Source organism: Vespa velutina, chromosome 8 (genome assembly GCF_912470025.1).
Source record: "Vespa velutina chromosome 8, iVesVel2.1, whole genome shotgun sequence".
Taxonomy (NCBI): Eukaryota; Metazoa; Arthropoda; class Insecta; order Hymenoptera; family Vespidae; genus Vespa; species Vespa velutina.
In genome coordinates this window covers 5,707,973-5,725,759 of record NC_062195.1, presented here as the reverse complement: position 1 = coordinate 5,725,759, position 17,787 = coordinate 5,707,973, and the positions used below count along the sequence as shown (strand labels likewise).

The following is a 17,787-nucleotide window of genomic DNA, read 5'->3' as shown; positions in this document are numbered from 1 at the left end:
AATGACAAAACTACTATCGAACTAATTATAAATAATTTAATCAAGGAATGGGCATTTCTTTCTTAATGTATTCACGACATTGTATGAATGTAATGAATTTTCTTGACAGTCGTAATTACGCAATCAATAAAGACATACTGTTCTTATTGGCCAATGACCTTATCAATCGATTAAAAAAAAATATATCAGTTTCATAATTGTATTCTTATTAATTGAAACACAGATTTTAGCTAACGCGCAATATTTTTACGTACATATATTATTTAAATAGAGTCCAAATACACGTCGCATCTCAGCTTCGTTGGCATAACCAGACTGATTTTCTTCTTCTCCTAGAACTTTAGCTGCTAATAGGATATCTTCGATTCGCCATCCCGGTTCAATGTAAGTTTCCGTCATAGAACCATTAGAACTAAACTTAGCGGACAAACTATTCGTATCTTCTTCCTTCAAGATTTTCGCCTTCACAATTCGTTCTAATTTTCCTGGACTCCATTCGTAATCCTGGGGATCCCTTAATTTCGTTCCCTTTTCATCTTTTCTTCTTGTTTCCACCATTATTGAGGATATAGAAATTAGTTTGCATCAGAGTTTACGTACTACAGTGATCAAACTTTTTAGAGACGATTTTATCTTCTCTAAAAAGATACGCGGTTAAAGAGATCATACTTAAAAAAACATAAAAAAATAAAAAAATGCAGAATTTCGATTCATGTACTATAAGTTATCTCTAATCGACTGATCCAAATTTTTAAATTTATCAAACTCAAAAATATCTAGAAATGATTATTACTACACTAACCTGTAATATACTTATATCATTATGATTTATATTTTATCTAAAATACTAAATCAATATGAATGAGCTTCAAACATTTTAAAAATAATTCGAACGATCGAGAATTAGTTGAATGAACAATTAATTATTATCTAAACGAAAAACTACATGTGATCATGTGGCTATGAACTTATTCATAATGACAGATGGAACATCATTGACAGCGTCAATTGTATGATGATAAACAATATATAAACGTCAAAAGAAAAATGTAATTCTGTATACTGCTTCATTTCTTAAATGTCATGTTTCGTGAATGTCTCCTTCATCCCCACTCCCGTCTTTCTCTCTTTCTCTTTCTCTTTCCTATCATAAATATGTATACATATGTTTAATTTATTATTAAATAAAAGTATACATTCTTACTCTAATCCGATTATTTTGATGTCTCTTTCTCGTTGTAATTCGACCAGTGTGTAATAAACTCGATGGCGCCATTGCGTATTGCTCGGTAAAATCAAATCGTTCAGTTCCTTGTTACGTTGTTCCTCTTTCAATAAATAACGTCGTGGCATCCAGTGTACAATAATAAGTCGAAGAATGTTCGAATAAACATCGAGTATGTTTGCTTTATGAATATCGGTGGATGTTTTAATCGAATCGAACACTTTGAAATCCGATTCATCATTCGATATCTCAGAACAAATCGTTGCGGACATTGGATTTTAATAAAATAAGAAAGTGGAATGTATGATGCGTTGATGAAAAAAATAAAGAAAAAACAGATGCTCGAAGTTTTTCGAATGGAAAAGAACTAAAGAAAAAAGTTATAGTTTCTTTCATAGATGATTCGCGTGTCACGGTAACATCTTCCATGAATTCACATTATTTCTTCTCATCGTATTAACTTGCGAATCACCAGATGATTATTACTCGATTCTTTTATGTATAATTTTGGATATAGAATTCAACGTTATGAAGAATTTATATTTAGAATACAGCTAAAAAAACATATACATATACATATAATAATTATAAATAGATGCAATATATATATATATATATATATATATGTACTTATACTGTATTTTTTTATGTAATAATAAGAACGTTAAATTTATATGCATCTTTTTTATTTAAAAAGTAAAATATTAACCACAAATCATACGTTATAATAATTTTAATATAAAAAATACCCACAATGTTATATAGATATTAATATAAATATTACATAAGAAGACCATTTTACGTTCGTATCTTATATTTCATATTTTATAATATTTTATTTCTTACAAATCATGTACCCGTATATAGTGCTTAAAATGTAACTATATTTTTAATACTCTTGAATAATTTTATTTAACGTTCATCATTATTCTCGTCGAATGTTTGCAACAAAAAATAATATGACAAGGACGTATTAAGTATCTAAAAGTAAAAAAGCAAAAATGCTTAGTCGAACGAAAATTAAAAATGATATGCAATTTGTAATAACAATGTTTACCTTAACAAAAAGATCCAATGAAATACAAAAAAGGTGACATGCTGTCAATACAATTGGTTTCTGTACCAATATAAGAAGAACACCTTTCATCAGTTTAATATTTCCATCTTGATACCATCTACAGCAATAAATACTTTGTCGGAATGCTTCACTCTGTATATATAAAAGAAATATTTGATATTAATGCAACGAAAAAGAGTTAAAAAAAGAAGATGTATATTATTCGAAATAATGAATACCTCAACATCAAGAATACTTCCATACCAAGAATACAAAAATGCTTGGATTATTTTCATTATCCCATAAAAAAGAAACAGAACAGTTTTACCTATACTTATTTCTGTCTTTTCAATGAAAAATATGTTAAATTATTATAGCGAAATGCTAATATGAAAAGTAATATTTTTAATTCACCACTAATTGGTTAAAAGAAAAAAGAAAAGTATTAAAGAAAATGTTAATCTTATCGATGAAGATCGTTTATACTATGAAGTATTAAATAAAATATATATCAATATCGAAATTATATATAAAGATAATTATTATACCTGAAACATTTGAAATATCAGCGCACATAGGACAATAACACTGCTCACTATTAAGCATAGCACAATTGGTCCATAAACATTTTGAATGATATCACGACAACGTAAAAGTAAGATCTGTCTTTTAATGCAGTTACGTAGAATGACATCGAGCTCCTTAGATGATTTTCCAAGATGCTCGCATTCGAAACACATGGCACGTAGAACTCCACTCATTTGAAATATGTAAAATCCGTAAACCGTATCGACGGCGCTGGTCACGCAAATCACGAACCAACCGAATACAATTTCGAAAAGAAATTGCGCTTGAAAAACCATATTCGGAGTTTCATCGATCCATGGAAAAGTGGTAGGAAAGGGAAGAACGTAATGTTTGGGACTGACGTTCTTGATAACTTCATAGACGATCAATAAAAACGGTCTAAATAAATACAGTAGTATTACAAACATGGTCAAATAGTAAACAATATATGCAGGACGTTTAAAAAGATTTAGCAATGACAATATAACAGGTCGATAATGTGTTTTTTTAAGCATTTCTTCGAACATCGATTCGAGATTCATATTCAATTCGTGTAATTGCTCTCGATATAAAAAGAACATTAGTGCCTGAAAAAAAATTCAATATAATTCTCATTATTTCACACTGACGATCAAATATCTGACATACCTTTACAGCTACTAAACCAAAACTTCCTAAAGGACTGAGTCCTTTCGATAATACTTTTACATTATCAAAATTTTCTAGACAGAATTTCAATGTACCATAAAACATAAAGGTTGCAGATAATATAGCGAAAATTGGTAAATATTGATAGAAACATGAGCTCCCCGTATTTTCCATAGGCCATAAACCGACACATAACAGTATACGTTTTATAAAACACTCATACTTTCGATACGTTGCCAGTTGTTCTACCATCATCGAATGAAAAAAGATCAGCAATATAACGTGGATTCAATGCCTCGTATATTGTGACAGAGTATTGCTTCTAACAAGCGATACTTGATACGATATCATATGCGATTTCTTAAAAGTACATTTTCTACTCACTTCGATCCGCATGTTCATTATTTATGCAATCACTTTGGATATCAATCAGATAGTTACAAAGTTTTACGTAATTATTTAGGTAAATGTATGGTTGCATCGAAAATTGCTGGAGAAGCAAACGGTACTTTCTCATTAAGTTATTCGATGATTTACAAGTAATACCAATATAGGGATACTTTATAGACGTAATACATGAAACATCTTTTTGAAAATAAATATATAAATCATAATGACAGATGGAACATCGTTGACAACAACAATTGTATACCATTGATAATAAACAATACATAATTAACAAGAAAAAGTTCTTTTATTTGTACTTATTATATCATCTAACTAATGAAATGATTAATTGATAATTTAATAATATTTAAATAACATCTACAAAGTTCTATTGTTATAGTGATATAGATAAAAATTTCTAGCTAATAAATTTCTAATTAATATGCATTTATTTCTTCGAATGTTTGTAATAAAAAATAATACGATATTGATGTATTGATAATCTAAAAAATGAATCATATATAATCTTGAACATATTTTATAATTTACATCACATATAAGATCATAAATACGAAAGATATTTAAATAAATCTTATAAAATGAGATATCCGGAAAGACTATAATATTATATTATATAGTATTGTGATATTAAATAATATGTGATAATACTTATTCTAATATAATCCCTTTTGTTCTCTTTTCGAAAAAGAAATTGCTTCGAATTCACTTGACCAGAGTATAAAAGAAAGAATCCATTGATCAGTTGCAACCTGCACATCTCAGTTATTTTTTTTTCCATTCTTCGTATAAAGTTTTCAAAATATAATTGGCACCTTCACCGTTCAACGTATCTTATTGCAGTAAGCCTTTCACTAATTTGTAAAGATCATAATTCTGTAAAAAAGCAAAAAATCTCTTTTAATCGGATCGGACAGCTTTGTCGATGGCACGTGCAATAACGTTATCAATCCAAATAATACTGTCGAGATCTCGAATAACCATCTTGACCCACTGTTTTAACTCTTAATGAAATTATAATCGAATTTAAGATTCATCAATGACGTAAGCATACCATTTCTACAGTCACTTCTTTTGCCATACCACAATAGAGTAGTAAGAACCAAGATTTGATTACATGTAAACATATATGTTTTAGACGATTACACAACCGAAGATGCATATTTCTCTCTTAATCAGATTTATTATATTTTAAAAGTATAACTTCATTGACATATGAATACTTGTTATATGCATAGATCGACAATAATTGATCATCCAACTGTGAGTATTTATACCATGTAAAAGTTAAGTTAGAATTTATCCTCGTTGATTCTTGGAGGCTATTAGAGGATCACTTTTTCTCTTTTCGGTTTTTTATATTAAAAAAACAGTACTAATAATAATAAGCAGTAATGTACAAATTATGTTTCGTAAATATGTGGATATCTTTTTTTGATATATCGAAGGAAATCGATTTAAAAGAAATCAGCCATATAGTATTTGAAATACATATATAATAAAATAATACACGATGTTACTGTTTCCCTCAAAATATTTATCTTTCTTCTTCGAATGCCTTAATTATATGTCTTAATTTCAATTAAAAATGTAAATAAGTAAAAAATTGCTAAAAGTGTAGCTTAGTTCGCACAAATTAAATAAGAAGTTACCCGTGTCTACGCAACAAAATACATCGCTTAGATCGATCTTTTCTCATAAAAGGAAAGTAATTGAGGAATTAATTATTCGGCATAGCATGTAATCAAAGCGTGTAAATTTAGACATCTGTATAATTATCGACATCCCTTGTGACTGTTATTGATACCAAGAGAATCATAAATGATGAAACTATTATTGAACTGACTATGAGTAGCTCAGACAGGCAAAGGGGATTTCCCTATTTTAGTGTATTCTCGACATTCTATGAACGTGATGGATTTCTTTGATGGTCGTCACTACGCGATCAATAAAGGCATGCTATCATTATTGGGCCAATGGCCTTATCAATCGATTAGAACAAAATACATCGGTTTGATAATTTTATTCTTCTTAGCTGGAACACAAATTATAGCTAAGGTGCAGAATTTTCTTTGTATATTATTCGAATAGAAAATCTCACGAAATAGATTAAAATCATTGTTTCTTTTATCATACAAAAATGTAGAGCGCTATATTTAATAAGCAATACAATTAAATTAATTCTTTTTTATTCTCTTCGATTCTTGAACGCAGATATGCGCGACTGTTGCTTCGTTTAACGAAATAGACGTAGTATTAAATGATATGTCCCCATTGATTGCCGATTCAGTTGCAACAATACAATTAATAAATACTGCGATGAAAACGGAAAAGGTATTGAACTATTATATGGTATTGCTTCTAGAGTAAAATTAATTTTAGTATAATATGTTAGATATGTTAGCATTATTGTCGATTTATTTCAATTTAAAAATGAAGGAAAGAGAGATATAACTTATGTTATTATACGATTGAAGTTAATATAAAAGGGAAAATTGTTAACCACAGATGAGAGAACTTCTAAATCGTGTGCAAATAGATTATGCTTTATTCACTACAGATGGTGAAATGAAAATCATACTCGAGTATGCCAAAGATGGAAGAAAATTTACTATTATTTATATAGGTAATTAAAAATTTCAGAAAATTATCATAGAATATATTTTCACCTTATATATTCTTAATGTTTATAAATCTACATTTTTGCAGGTTTTTTTCTGGTATCAATGCTTATTTTTATAATTACACCATTGAGAGCTATTAGTATAAGTAGCATAAACGGTACGATAGAACGACCATTTGTTCATCACGTTGAATATTTTGTTTACTCTCAAACATTTTATTATCCTATTATATTACACTCTTGCGTAACTATCTTTATCTGTGTTTACATAATCGTTACCGTCGACACAATGTTTGTGCTATTGATGCAACATGCTTGTGCATTGTTTAAAGCATTAGGGTAAAATACTACTGTTTCATACAAAAGCTATGAAAATGCATATATATATATATATACATATATAAATATTGTTACAAATATTATTTTACAGATATCGACTACACTATATAACCGAAAATGGTGACGATATTATGGTGATAGATTTGAATCCTTCAAAATCAAATGATAAATCTTATCAGAATATTTCCGAATGCGTTCGTAGACATCGAGATGCAATAGAGTTTGTAATATTTTATTTCAATCATTTCAACAAATTTAGTATTATCTAAGAAAAATGATAATGTTGATCGTTCACATTTATTAAAAGTGTTTGATTCTTATATGAAGGTTTGCCAATCTTTTGGAATCCTATTATTCTACGTCCCTTTTTCTCCAAGCAGGATTCAACATGATTGAACTAAGTATCACAGTCTTTCAGGTATAGAATCAAGTTTCTATGTTTTTAGGCAATCAATATGCAATTCTGACGAAAACTTATGTTTAGTCTACGATAAGTGTGAACGAAACTAAAGAGTTTTTTCAACAAGTGTTTGTCTGTTACTCGACATTAACTCACATTTTGTTTCAATGTGTAAACGGGCAACGTGTTATTGATCACAGCGATCAAATGCACGAGCATCTGTAAGTAGATATATTTCATAATTCGATCATTTTATATAGCTTTAATTTTTCAATTTTTTTTATTTCTTTTTTTTATTAGAACATAAGTTGCTTCGACATGTAGACACAAAATGTTTAAGGAAAATAAAAAAAAGTTATCATTAATTTTCATGAATTTCAGAATAAATATGAAGTGTTATCACACATCATTACACACAAGAAAAGTGATTTATCTCATGCTAATTAGATCACGAGTATATTGTGTGTTAACTGCTGCAAAAATGTTTAACATGTCTATGGAAACATTTACTACTGTAAGAATCGTTGTTTCTTAGAAATCTTGTGTTAACATATATGCATAATAACATCTCTTCACTTTTCAAGATTGTACGCAAATCAATGTTATATTTCACGGTTTTACGCTTGGCTTAATAATTTCGTAAATGACACATTGTTTAATTTTTTATGGAATCTTATAATAAATCATAAAATTATATTTTAGAAAAATAATATAGTAAAATATTAATGCGACATTCCTGATTCTTTATTTATAAATTATCAAATTTATTTCATGTTTTCTTTTCTTGGTATATATTTTAATTGTAAGTAAAATAATATTTAGTAAAATTAGAGTAGTGCACAATAATTATTACTAAAAATCATAATCTGTAACAAATTTAAATTATGTGCACTTTCATAACTCCAATTTAAATCATTTATTTTTGAATTATTAAGTGTAAAACTATCGATCTTCCGATTCTCTTCATACGATATATATATTAAATGCAAACATCTTTTCCATAACTATCATTAACTTACCGATCAATATCTCCAACTACTGCAATGAATTGATTTTGATACTAAATAAATAAGAAAATAATTTGCTAGCAGTTTATTTCGAACAAATCAAATTAGGACATTATTTTCTCTAACTGAACAACTAAATATGCCGCATAGACAGATAATTTCAAGTAAAAGGGAAATGGCGATAAGGAATAAATTATTCATCATAGAGAAGAGTATAAATGCAGACATTTATATAATTTCAACATTTCTTGCGATTCTTATTGATACCAAGAGAATTCTAAATGACAAGTCTATGAATAATTCTGTGAAGAGAATAGGTTCCGGAACTGCCAGTATATTCTCGACACTCTACGAACGTCATGGATTTCTTTGATCATCGTCATTTCGTGTTGAATAAAACAATGTTACGCATCTTAGGTCAATGGCCTTATCAATCGTTTAGAACAAAATGCTTCAGTCTTTCACTTCTATTTATATTTGGCGCAACACAAATTGTAGCTAAGGTGTAGTATTATCCATGTACATATATTATTTGATTAGAAAATCTTACAAGATAAATTTTGATCACTTTTTTATCGTATGCAATTACGAACGCTATATCTAATGGGCACTTTAATATATTTGAGTTGTTATTTTCTACGCTTCTTTATTACAGTTTTGTGCCATCTTTACTTCACTTGATGATATAAATGTTATACTAGGGGACTTGGCACCATTATTTTCCGATTTTTCTTCAGCAATTAAAATAATTAATATTGCAGTTCAAAGGGAAAAGGTATATAATTAATGTATGTTATTATTTTGTAAAAAAATGTACATATTTTTTTCCTCACTGTTTTGTAATTTAGTAAAATAACTATTAGTAGAATTGTTAATATTACTTTTTTGGAATGTTGATTGAAAACGAAAGAAAAATATATATTAACTAGTATACTATTGAAGTAAATGTATCATAAACTCCTACATAAGAAATTATTAACTACAGATGAAAACAATTCTAAATCGTATAGAAACGGATTATAATTTTTTCACTACAAATTCTGAAAAGGAAATTATATCGAAATATGCCGAAAATGGGAGAAAATTTACTATTTACTGTACAGGTAATTAGTGTATTTTAAAATGGCTATAACAAATTTTTTATACATCATGTATAAAAAATGTGTCTTTCCGCAGTTACTTTTTCTATGGCAATGCTACATTTAATGATTGCACCACTGAAGGGAATTTTTGGTAGGATGAACGACACGAGTAAACGACCAATGTTACATCACGTTGAATATTTTGTCGATAGTCAGAAATATTATTATTTGATTATTTTCCAAACTTACGTTATTTATTTTATCGTTTGTTTCTCGTTTGCTATGGTGGACACATTGTTTGTGGTTTTCGTGCAGCATAATTGTGGATTATTTAAAACATTAGGGTAAAGTCCGTGACGTTCGATATATTATCTATATGATAATTAAGTATTATAATAAAAATAATTATTACAGGTATCGACTTTCTCATTTAATTGATGAAAAAGTCTTAGATGATGATGTCTTAAATCCTTCGATATCAAAAGATAAATATTATAAAGATATTTCCTTATATGCCCTCAGACATCAGAAAGCAATAGAGTGCGTAATTTTCTAATATTTTCATTATTTTTATATTATTTATTCATGAAATAAAAATTTGGATTTATTAAAAATTTTGACATTTTCTATAAAGGTTTGCTGAACTATTGGATTCATTTTATTCCAAAACCTTTTTTATGATATCAGGACTTAGCATGCTTCGAATAAGTGTTACTGGTCTGAAGGTGTATAGTCAAATTTTCTTTTTTAATAATCAATTGGTCATTTCTAACTATAGATGACCTTTCTGCAACACGATTCAATTATACAGTTTTATAAGAAATTACATATATCAGTTTTGTGTTATATGGAAACAGTAATATATGATACATCAAAACCCCATAGAAAATTTCATGTGAAATTTGACATGCTAAATTGAAACAATATTAGCGATCAAAAAATATACATTAATTTAAAATACAAATATAATATGAAAGAAAATCGAGAATTTAGAAAAAAATTACAAAATTTATCCATATTTCTTTACGGTAATGTTCGTAATAAAGCAATACTCATAATATCAATGATTGCATTATACCATCAATATTAATTGTTCTGTAGAATGCTTCTTATAGTCTGTATATTGAACGATTCATGTCAATTTTCCTACTGCATCGTATTAATACTGCGCACCTAGAATATTGTGTTATAAGATGGTATTTCAAAATTTGTCTAATGTATTACATAAAAATCGTATTCGTGGAGTATCGTGTTATAAGAGGTTTGCCTATGCAAATAATATCATATTATATAATAATCATATTTTTAGGCTGTACTAAATGTCAACAATCTTAAACAATTTATTCAAAACATGTTTATTTGTTACACGGCTTTAATTCATGTCTACTTTGAATGTATGAACGGTCAACGACTTATTAATCATAGTAGTGAAATGCACCAACATCTGTAAGTATTTAAAAGTATTTATACACTCGTTGTTTTTAAATGATTGAGTACTATCGAGTTTATATCTGATTAGATATTAATTTGATAGATAAAATCTTTCAGAGGATACGGATAAAAAATGATTATTGTAATTTTTGTCGATTATAGAATAAATACTGAGTGGTATCGTACATCTTTACGAACAAGAAAAGTAATTGCTTTGATGACACTTAGATCATTGAAACCTTCTATACTAACAGCTGCAGGACTATTAAACATATCAATGGAAACTTTTAGCTCTGTAAGAATTATTATTTTTTATAATTTTATATAAATATGTTTTCGTACTAATTTGATTTTTATTGTTCAAGATTGTTCGTACCTCAATTTCATACTTCACTGTTATGCGATCTTTTCAATGAAAATTTGAACTATGGAATTCTATCACTAATTGCTAAAATACAGAATAACACACCCACCCACCAATTAATTTAAAAAAAATAGTATTGACAAGAATATGTGTATAGTTATCTCTATATAATTTCCAAAGTTCTTTTTGAATTTATATATCTTTACATATGTATATTGTTAGAAGCCTCAATAGAATAAAACTGAAATTAACAAAAAAGAGTAATAATTATCATTACATCATAATTTTCGATTTTTACAAAATTTAAATATAATTTAAATCCAAATATTTTCAGTGTTGACTTAAATTATAACAATCAGTCATAGACAATGCAAAAGTATTAAATCCGAAATAATTAAATCCTATCCATTTATTATATACAATAAGCACAAACATCTTTTGCTCTATCGTTTACTTTTCGATTAATATAAGTAATTAATAAAATGGATTGATTTCGAAACACAATATATTTAAGCAAATAATACTTGGCAAAGCATATTATTTCATATAAATGAAATAAGTTCTTCCTTCTGACTAAACGACAAAATACGTCGCTTAGATCGATAATTTCACGTAAAAGGGAAATGACTGACGAATTAATTATTCATCATAGACAAGCGTGTAAATGCAGACATCTGTATAATTATCGACAGCCCTTATGATGTTATCGATACCAAGAGAATTCTAAATGACAAGACTATTATTGAACTGACTATAACTTCAATCAGGAAAAGGAGATTTCTGTCTTAGTATATTTTCGATACTATATGAACGTGATGGATTTCTTTGACGGTCGTCACTACGCGATCAATAAAGGTACATTATCCTTATTGGGCCAATGGCCTTATCAATCGATTAAAAACAAATATATTTGTTTGGTGATTTTATTTCTATTGACAGGAACACAAATTATTGCTAAGGTAGATTTATATATATAGACTTATAAATTTGGATAATTTTCTTTTGTCTTTATTTGTCTTAAAATTATAAAACATTATGTAAATATAATTATATTTTCTTCGATCCTTTACTACAGATATGCGCTATTATTACTTCACTTAATAATGTAAACGTTGTACTAGATGACATGGCATCACTAATTGCCGATTTTACTGCAGCAATCAAATTAATTAATGTTTCAGTTCAAAGAAAAAAGGTATATAATTAATGTATTGCATTATTTCATCAGTAAGATGTATTTTTTTTCTGTTTTATTTGTGAAACTTAAGAAAAATAACTGTGATCAATTTTGTTATTATTATTCATCTAAATTTTGTTGGAAAATAAAAGAAAAATATTTATTAGCTGGTATGTTATTGAAGTAAATATATCATAAACGTCTAAATAAAAAATTGTTAACTTCAGATGAAAATACTTCTAAATCGTATGCAAACAGATTATGCTTTATTCGCTACAGATGGTGAAATGAAAATAATGGTGGAATATGCCGAGAATGGAAGAAAATTTACTATCGTGTATATAGGTAATTAATTCAATTGAAAATAACAAATTTTTTATATACATTGTTTATGCATGCCTTTCCGTAGGAATTTTTTTTGTATCAATGCTACAATTTATGATTCCACCATTAAAGTCAATCATTTTGAGTAGTATAAATGGAACGAGTGAACGACCATTGATACATCACGTCGAATATTTTGTAGACCCTCAAAGATATTATTATCTTATTATTTTTCAATCTTATGTGATTATTTTTGTCTGTGCTTTTATTATCGCTACGATGGATACAATGTTCGTGGTTTTCGTGCAACATGCTTGTGGATTATTTACAACATTAGGGTAGAATCCTTGACATTCGGTATAAAATCTGTATAATAATAAGATTATCATAAAAATTTATAATTAATGAAGTACTTTAAAATATTTTACTGTATGATAATAAATTATTGATAAAGGCATAACTGTTGCAGGTATCAACTTCGTCATATAATCGACAATAATATTTTGTTGATAAATTTGTATCCTTCGAAATCAAATGATAAGTCTTATAAAAAGATTTCTGAATGCATTCGTAGACATCAAGAAGCTATACAGTATGTAATTTTACAACATTTCTAATCTAAAAAAATTTTTATATTATTTATTAAATGAAGTGATAATGAAAGAATAATTTGTAGTTATTAAGATTATTGACTTTTTCTATGAAGGTTTACCGATCTATTGGAATCATTTTATTCCACATCCATTTTTCTCTACTCGGGAATTAGTATAATTGGAATGAGTGTTTCTAGTCTACAGGTATACAACTAAACTTCCTTATTCGACGTAATCAATTATAGGCTCTTATAATACATTTCATTCATATTATGCTATGAAGAATTACAAATTAAAGAAATGCATTCTATATTATATAAAAACTGTGATATAAGATACATGCAAAATTTCATATGAAATGAAATATTATTTGGGATATACAATTTTTTTAACAATTTTAAAGTATATATATATATATATATATATATATATATTAATTCTTATTAAAGCACAAATAAAATATAGAAAAAAGAAATTCAAGAAATTAGAAGTAAATACATACAATAAATTTGTGTTCTCATTAGTATTAATTATTTATTTGTGTTCTCATGTAGTAATGCTTATCAGAAAGGATTACATCATAACATCATAACATAACATCATAACAATCACTGCATTACATTATCGATTTTCATTATTTCGTGCAATGTTTAATACGATGTGCATATTGAACGATTAATGTAATTTTTTCTACCTTTTAATATCGAAATAATGAATATCGTATTATAGAATGTTTGGCTGTATTATAATATCACATGTTTAGGCTATTCTAAATGTCAACGAGACCAAACAATTTTTTCAACAAATGTGTGTTTGTAACACGACATTATTTATTATCTTGTTTCAATGTGTGAACGGTCAACGGCTTATCGATCATAGTAGTAAAATGCACGAATATCTGTAAGTATTTAAAAGTATTTATACACTCGCTGTTTTTAAATGATTAAATACTGTCAAGTTTATTCTTGATTAGGAATTAACTCGATAAATAAAATCTTTCAGAGAATACAAAATAAAAAATGATTATTATAATTTTCATTGATTTCAGAATAAATACCGAGTGGTACCGAACATCATTACGAACAAGGAAAGGAATCTATTTCATGTTATTTAGATCACGAAAACCTTGTATGCTAACTGCTGCAAAAATGTTCAACGTATCCATGGAAACGTTTAGCGCTGTAAGAATTATTATTTTGTATAACTTTATATATAAATATGTTTTCGTACTAATTTGATCTCTTTTGTTCAAGATTGTTCGTACCTCGATTTCGTATTTCACTGTTTTGCGATCTATGCAATGAAATTTTAAAAAATGAAATTTTACAATTGTTAAAGATATGGAGTAACACACGCAAAAATTATTTTTACAAAAATAATATTGTCAAAAATTTGTCATATAGTTTTCCCTGTAAATTTTCAATATTATGTAAATAAATAAAAAGATATTAAGTGTCAGTGAAATAAAAATTAAGATCAATAAATAATAACAATTACTGTTAGCCAAAATCTTTGATTTCTAAAAGATTCAAATTACATAGTAGACATTTCTATATTTTCAATTTATAACAGACGCAAAAACTAAAAAAATTCTGATTGAAGGAGGATAGAAATAATTATAACATTGGAAGAAGAATTGAAAGGATTTGCTAAATTCAAAGTAATTCAATTTTATCCATTCGTCATATAGAATAAGCACAAATAACTTTTGCATTAAACTATCGTTTACTACAGAATAAATGTTATCGACTATTAAAATAAATTGATTTCGACATGCAATATAGATAAGTAAATAATTGCTAGTTAATAATAACTACTTCGCAAAAATCAAATGGGAACATTCCCTTTGTAACTGAACGATAAAATACTTCGCTTGGATGGATATTTTCACGTAAAAGGGAAATGATTGAGGTATTAATTATTCATTACAGACAAGCGTGTAAATCCAGACATCTGTATAATTATCGACATCCCCTGTGACTGTTACTGATACCAAGAGAATCATAAATGACGAGACTATTATTGAACTGACTATGAGTAGTTCAGACAAGACAAGGGGATCTCTCTATTTTAGTCTATTCTCGACATTCTATGAAAGTGATGGATTTCTTTGATGGTCGTCACTACGCGATCAATAAAAGCATGCTATCATTATTGGGCCAATGGCCTTATCAATCGATTAGAACAAAATACATTCGTTTGGAGATTATATTTTTATTAGCTGGGACACAAATTTTAGCTAAGGTGGAGTATTTTTTATGTACACATATTATTAGAATAGATAATTTTATGAAATAGATTAGGATCGCTTATTCTTTATCCTATAATATTATAAATATTATTTTAAATGAGCACTTAATGAGTTCCTCATTTTCCGTTCTCTTTACTACAGGTAGCAGCTACCATAACTTCCTTTAGAGATAGAAATGTACTACTAGACGACATGGCACCACTTGTTGCTGATTCTATCGCAGCAATCAAATTAATTAACGTAACAGTACAAAAAGAAAAGGTAATTATTGCATACCGTTATTCAAATAAACTATATTTCTTTTTTTTTTTTGTCATATTTGTGCAACGTAGTGAAATAACTGTGAGTAACTTTGTTAGTATTATTCACCCAAATTTTGTGTGAAAATGAAAGAAAAATATATAATATCTATTGTGCTATTGAAATAAATATATGGCAAATGTCTTAATAAAAAATTGTTAATCACAGATGAAAATACTTCTAAATCGTATGCAAACAGATTATGCTTTATTCGCTACAGATGGTGAAATGAAAATAATGGTGGAATATGCCGAGAATGGAAGAAAATTTACTATTGTGTATATAGGTAATTAATTCAATTGAAAATAACAAATTTTTTATATACATTGTTTATGCATGCCTTTCCGTAGGAATTTTTTTTGTATCAATGCTACAATTTATGATTCCACCATTAAAGTCAATCATTTTGAGTAGTATAAATGGAACGAGTGAACGACCATTGATACATCATGTCGAATATTTTGTAGACCCTCAAAGATATTATTATCTTATTATTTTCCATTCTTACGCGGTTATCTTTATCTGTGCTTTTACTATCGCTACTATGGACACGATGTTTGTGGTCTTCGTGCAACATGCTTGTGGATTGTTTGCAGCATTAGGGTAAAATCTTTAATATTCGATGTAGAATAAAATCTTTAACTGTATAATAAAAATATCATAAAAATTTATAATAAATGAAGTATTTTAAAATATTTTACTATATAATAATAAATTATTGATACAGACATAACTATTGTAGGTATCAACTTCGTCATATAATCGACAATAATATTTTGTTGATAAATTTGAATCCTTCGAAATCGAATGATAAGTTTTATACAAATATTTCTAAATGCATTCATAAACATCAAGAAGCTATACAGTTTGTAATTTTACAATATTTCCATTTTAAAAAAAATTTATATTATTTATTAAATGAAGTGATGATGAAATAATAATTTGGAGTTATTAAGATTATTGACTTTTTCTATAAAGGTTTGCTAATCTATTGGATAAATATTATTCAACGTCGTTTTTTCTCGTATCAGGAATTAGCATGATTGGTATGAGTATTACTGGACTACAGGTATACAACTAAACTTTCTTATTCGCAATAATCAATTTGTCTTTTTCAAACTACAAACAACCCTCTTGTAACATAATTCATTCGTACAATATAATTCATACAGCATAATGAGAAATTACGAAGTATTTAAGTAATTAGGAATTTTTTTGTCAATTTTTCTATTTTGTTATATAAAAATTATCTACTCGAAGTAACTTGTTATAAGAGGATATTACGAAATTTTTCTAACACATTATACCAAGTATAATTTTTTTTAAGTATCATGTTATGAAAGATTTGTATATATTATAATATCTATATATATTATAATAATATTTAGGCTATACTAAGTATCAACGAACCCAAACAATTTTTTCAACAAATGTGTGTTTGTTATACGACATTAATTCATGTCTTGTTTGAATGTGTAAACGGTCAACGACTTATCGATCATAGTAGTCAAATGCACGAATATTTGTAAGTTGAATGTTTGATTTAATAGTTTCGAATTTATTTTGAATTAGGAATTAACTTGGTAGATAAAATATTTTACAGATAAGGATAAAAAATGATTACTATAATTTTCATCGATTACAGAATAAATACCGAGTGGTATCGAACATCATTACGAACAAGAAAAGGAATCTGTTTTATGTTACTTAGATCACGAAAATCTTGTACGCTAACTGCTGCAAAAATGTTCAACATATCTATTGAAACGTTTACCTCTGTAAGAATCATTATTATTTATGATTTTGTCTAAACATATTTACGTACTAATTCGATTTCTTTTGTTCAAGATTGTTCGTACATCGATTTCATATTTTACCGTTTTGCGTTCGATACAGTAAAATTTTGATAAATAACATTTTATGCAATCATACATTGATTATTAATATGCGGAGTAACACAAATTATATTAACAATTAATAAAACAGCTATATAT

The 17,787-nt window shown here is 27.2% G+C and overlaps 3 protein-coding genes across 6 annotated transcripts; 2 read left to right on the top strand and 1 right to left on the bottom strand.

Moving 5' to 3' along the window:
* Window positions 1-1,689: 1,689 nt before the first annotated feature.
* LOC124951317 (odorant receptor Or2-like) lies at window positions 1,690-3,884 on the bottom strand. Of its 4 annotated transcripts, none has more exons than XM_047499552.1 (5): window positions 3,498-3,884; window positions 2,831-3,436; window positions 2,522-2,626; window positions 2,283-2,435; window positions 1,690-1,779 (listed from the first exon to the last, which is right to left on the bottom strand). In XM_047499552.1, the coding sequence occupies exons 1-5, from the start codon at window positions 3,750-3,752 to the stop codon at window positions 1,708-1,710; spliced, it is 1,191 nt and encodes a 396-aa protein (XP_047355508.1). In that variant the 5' UTR covers window positions 3,753-3,884; the 3' UTR covers window positions 1,690-1,707. The 4 variants fall into 4 exon arrangements, 3 of the variants coding, with proteins under 3 accessions (XP_047355508.1, XP_047355511.1, XP_047355510.1); XM_047499554.1 differs by lacking the exon at window positions 1,690-1,779 and adding an exon at window positions 2,023-2,206; XR_007101571.1 differs by lacking the exon at window positions 1,690-1,779 and adding an exon at window positions 2,070-2,206 and having other exon boundaries at window positions 2,522-2,562.
* A 5,686-nt stretch (window positions 3,885-9,570) lies between these two features.
* LOC124951322 lies at window positions 9,571-10,156 on the top strand. The gene is made up of 2 exons (XM_047499563.1): window positions 9,571-9,893; window positions 9,988-10,156. Exons 1-2 carry the CDS (start codon window positions 9,730-9,732, stop codon window positions 10,133-10,135), a joined length of 312 nt encoding a protein of 103 aa, XP_047355519.1. The 5' UTR covers window positions 9,571-9,729; the 3' UTR covers window positions 10,136-10,156.
* Window positions 10,157-12,335: 2,179 nt separating this feature from the next.
* LOC124951154 (odorant receptor 13a-like) lies at window positions 12,336-17,746 on the top strand. Its single transcript, XM_047498984.1, has 16 exons — window positions 12,336-12,670; window positions 12,735-12,987; window positions 13,119-13,241; window positions 13,356-13,446; window positions 14,006-14,142; window positions 14,291-14,423; window positions 14,496-14,502; window positions 15,284-15,486; window positions 15,635-15,754; window positions 15,962-16,079; window positions 16,144-16,396; window positions 16,536-16,658; window positions 16,772-16,862; window positions 17,182-17,318; window positions 17,439-17,571; window positions 17,642-17,746. Exons 1-16 carry the CDS (start codon window positions 12,553-12,555, stop codon window positions 17,690-17,692), a joined length of 2,091 nt encoding a protein of 696 aa, XP_047354940.1. The 5' UTR covers window positions 12,336-12,552; the 3' UTR covers window positions 17,693-17,746.
* The last annotated feature ends 41 nt before the right edge of the window (window positions 17,747-17,787 follow it).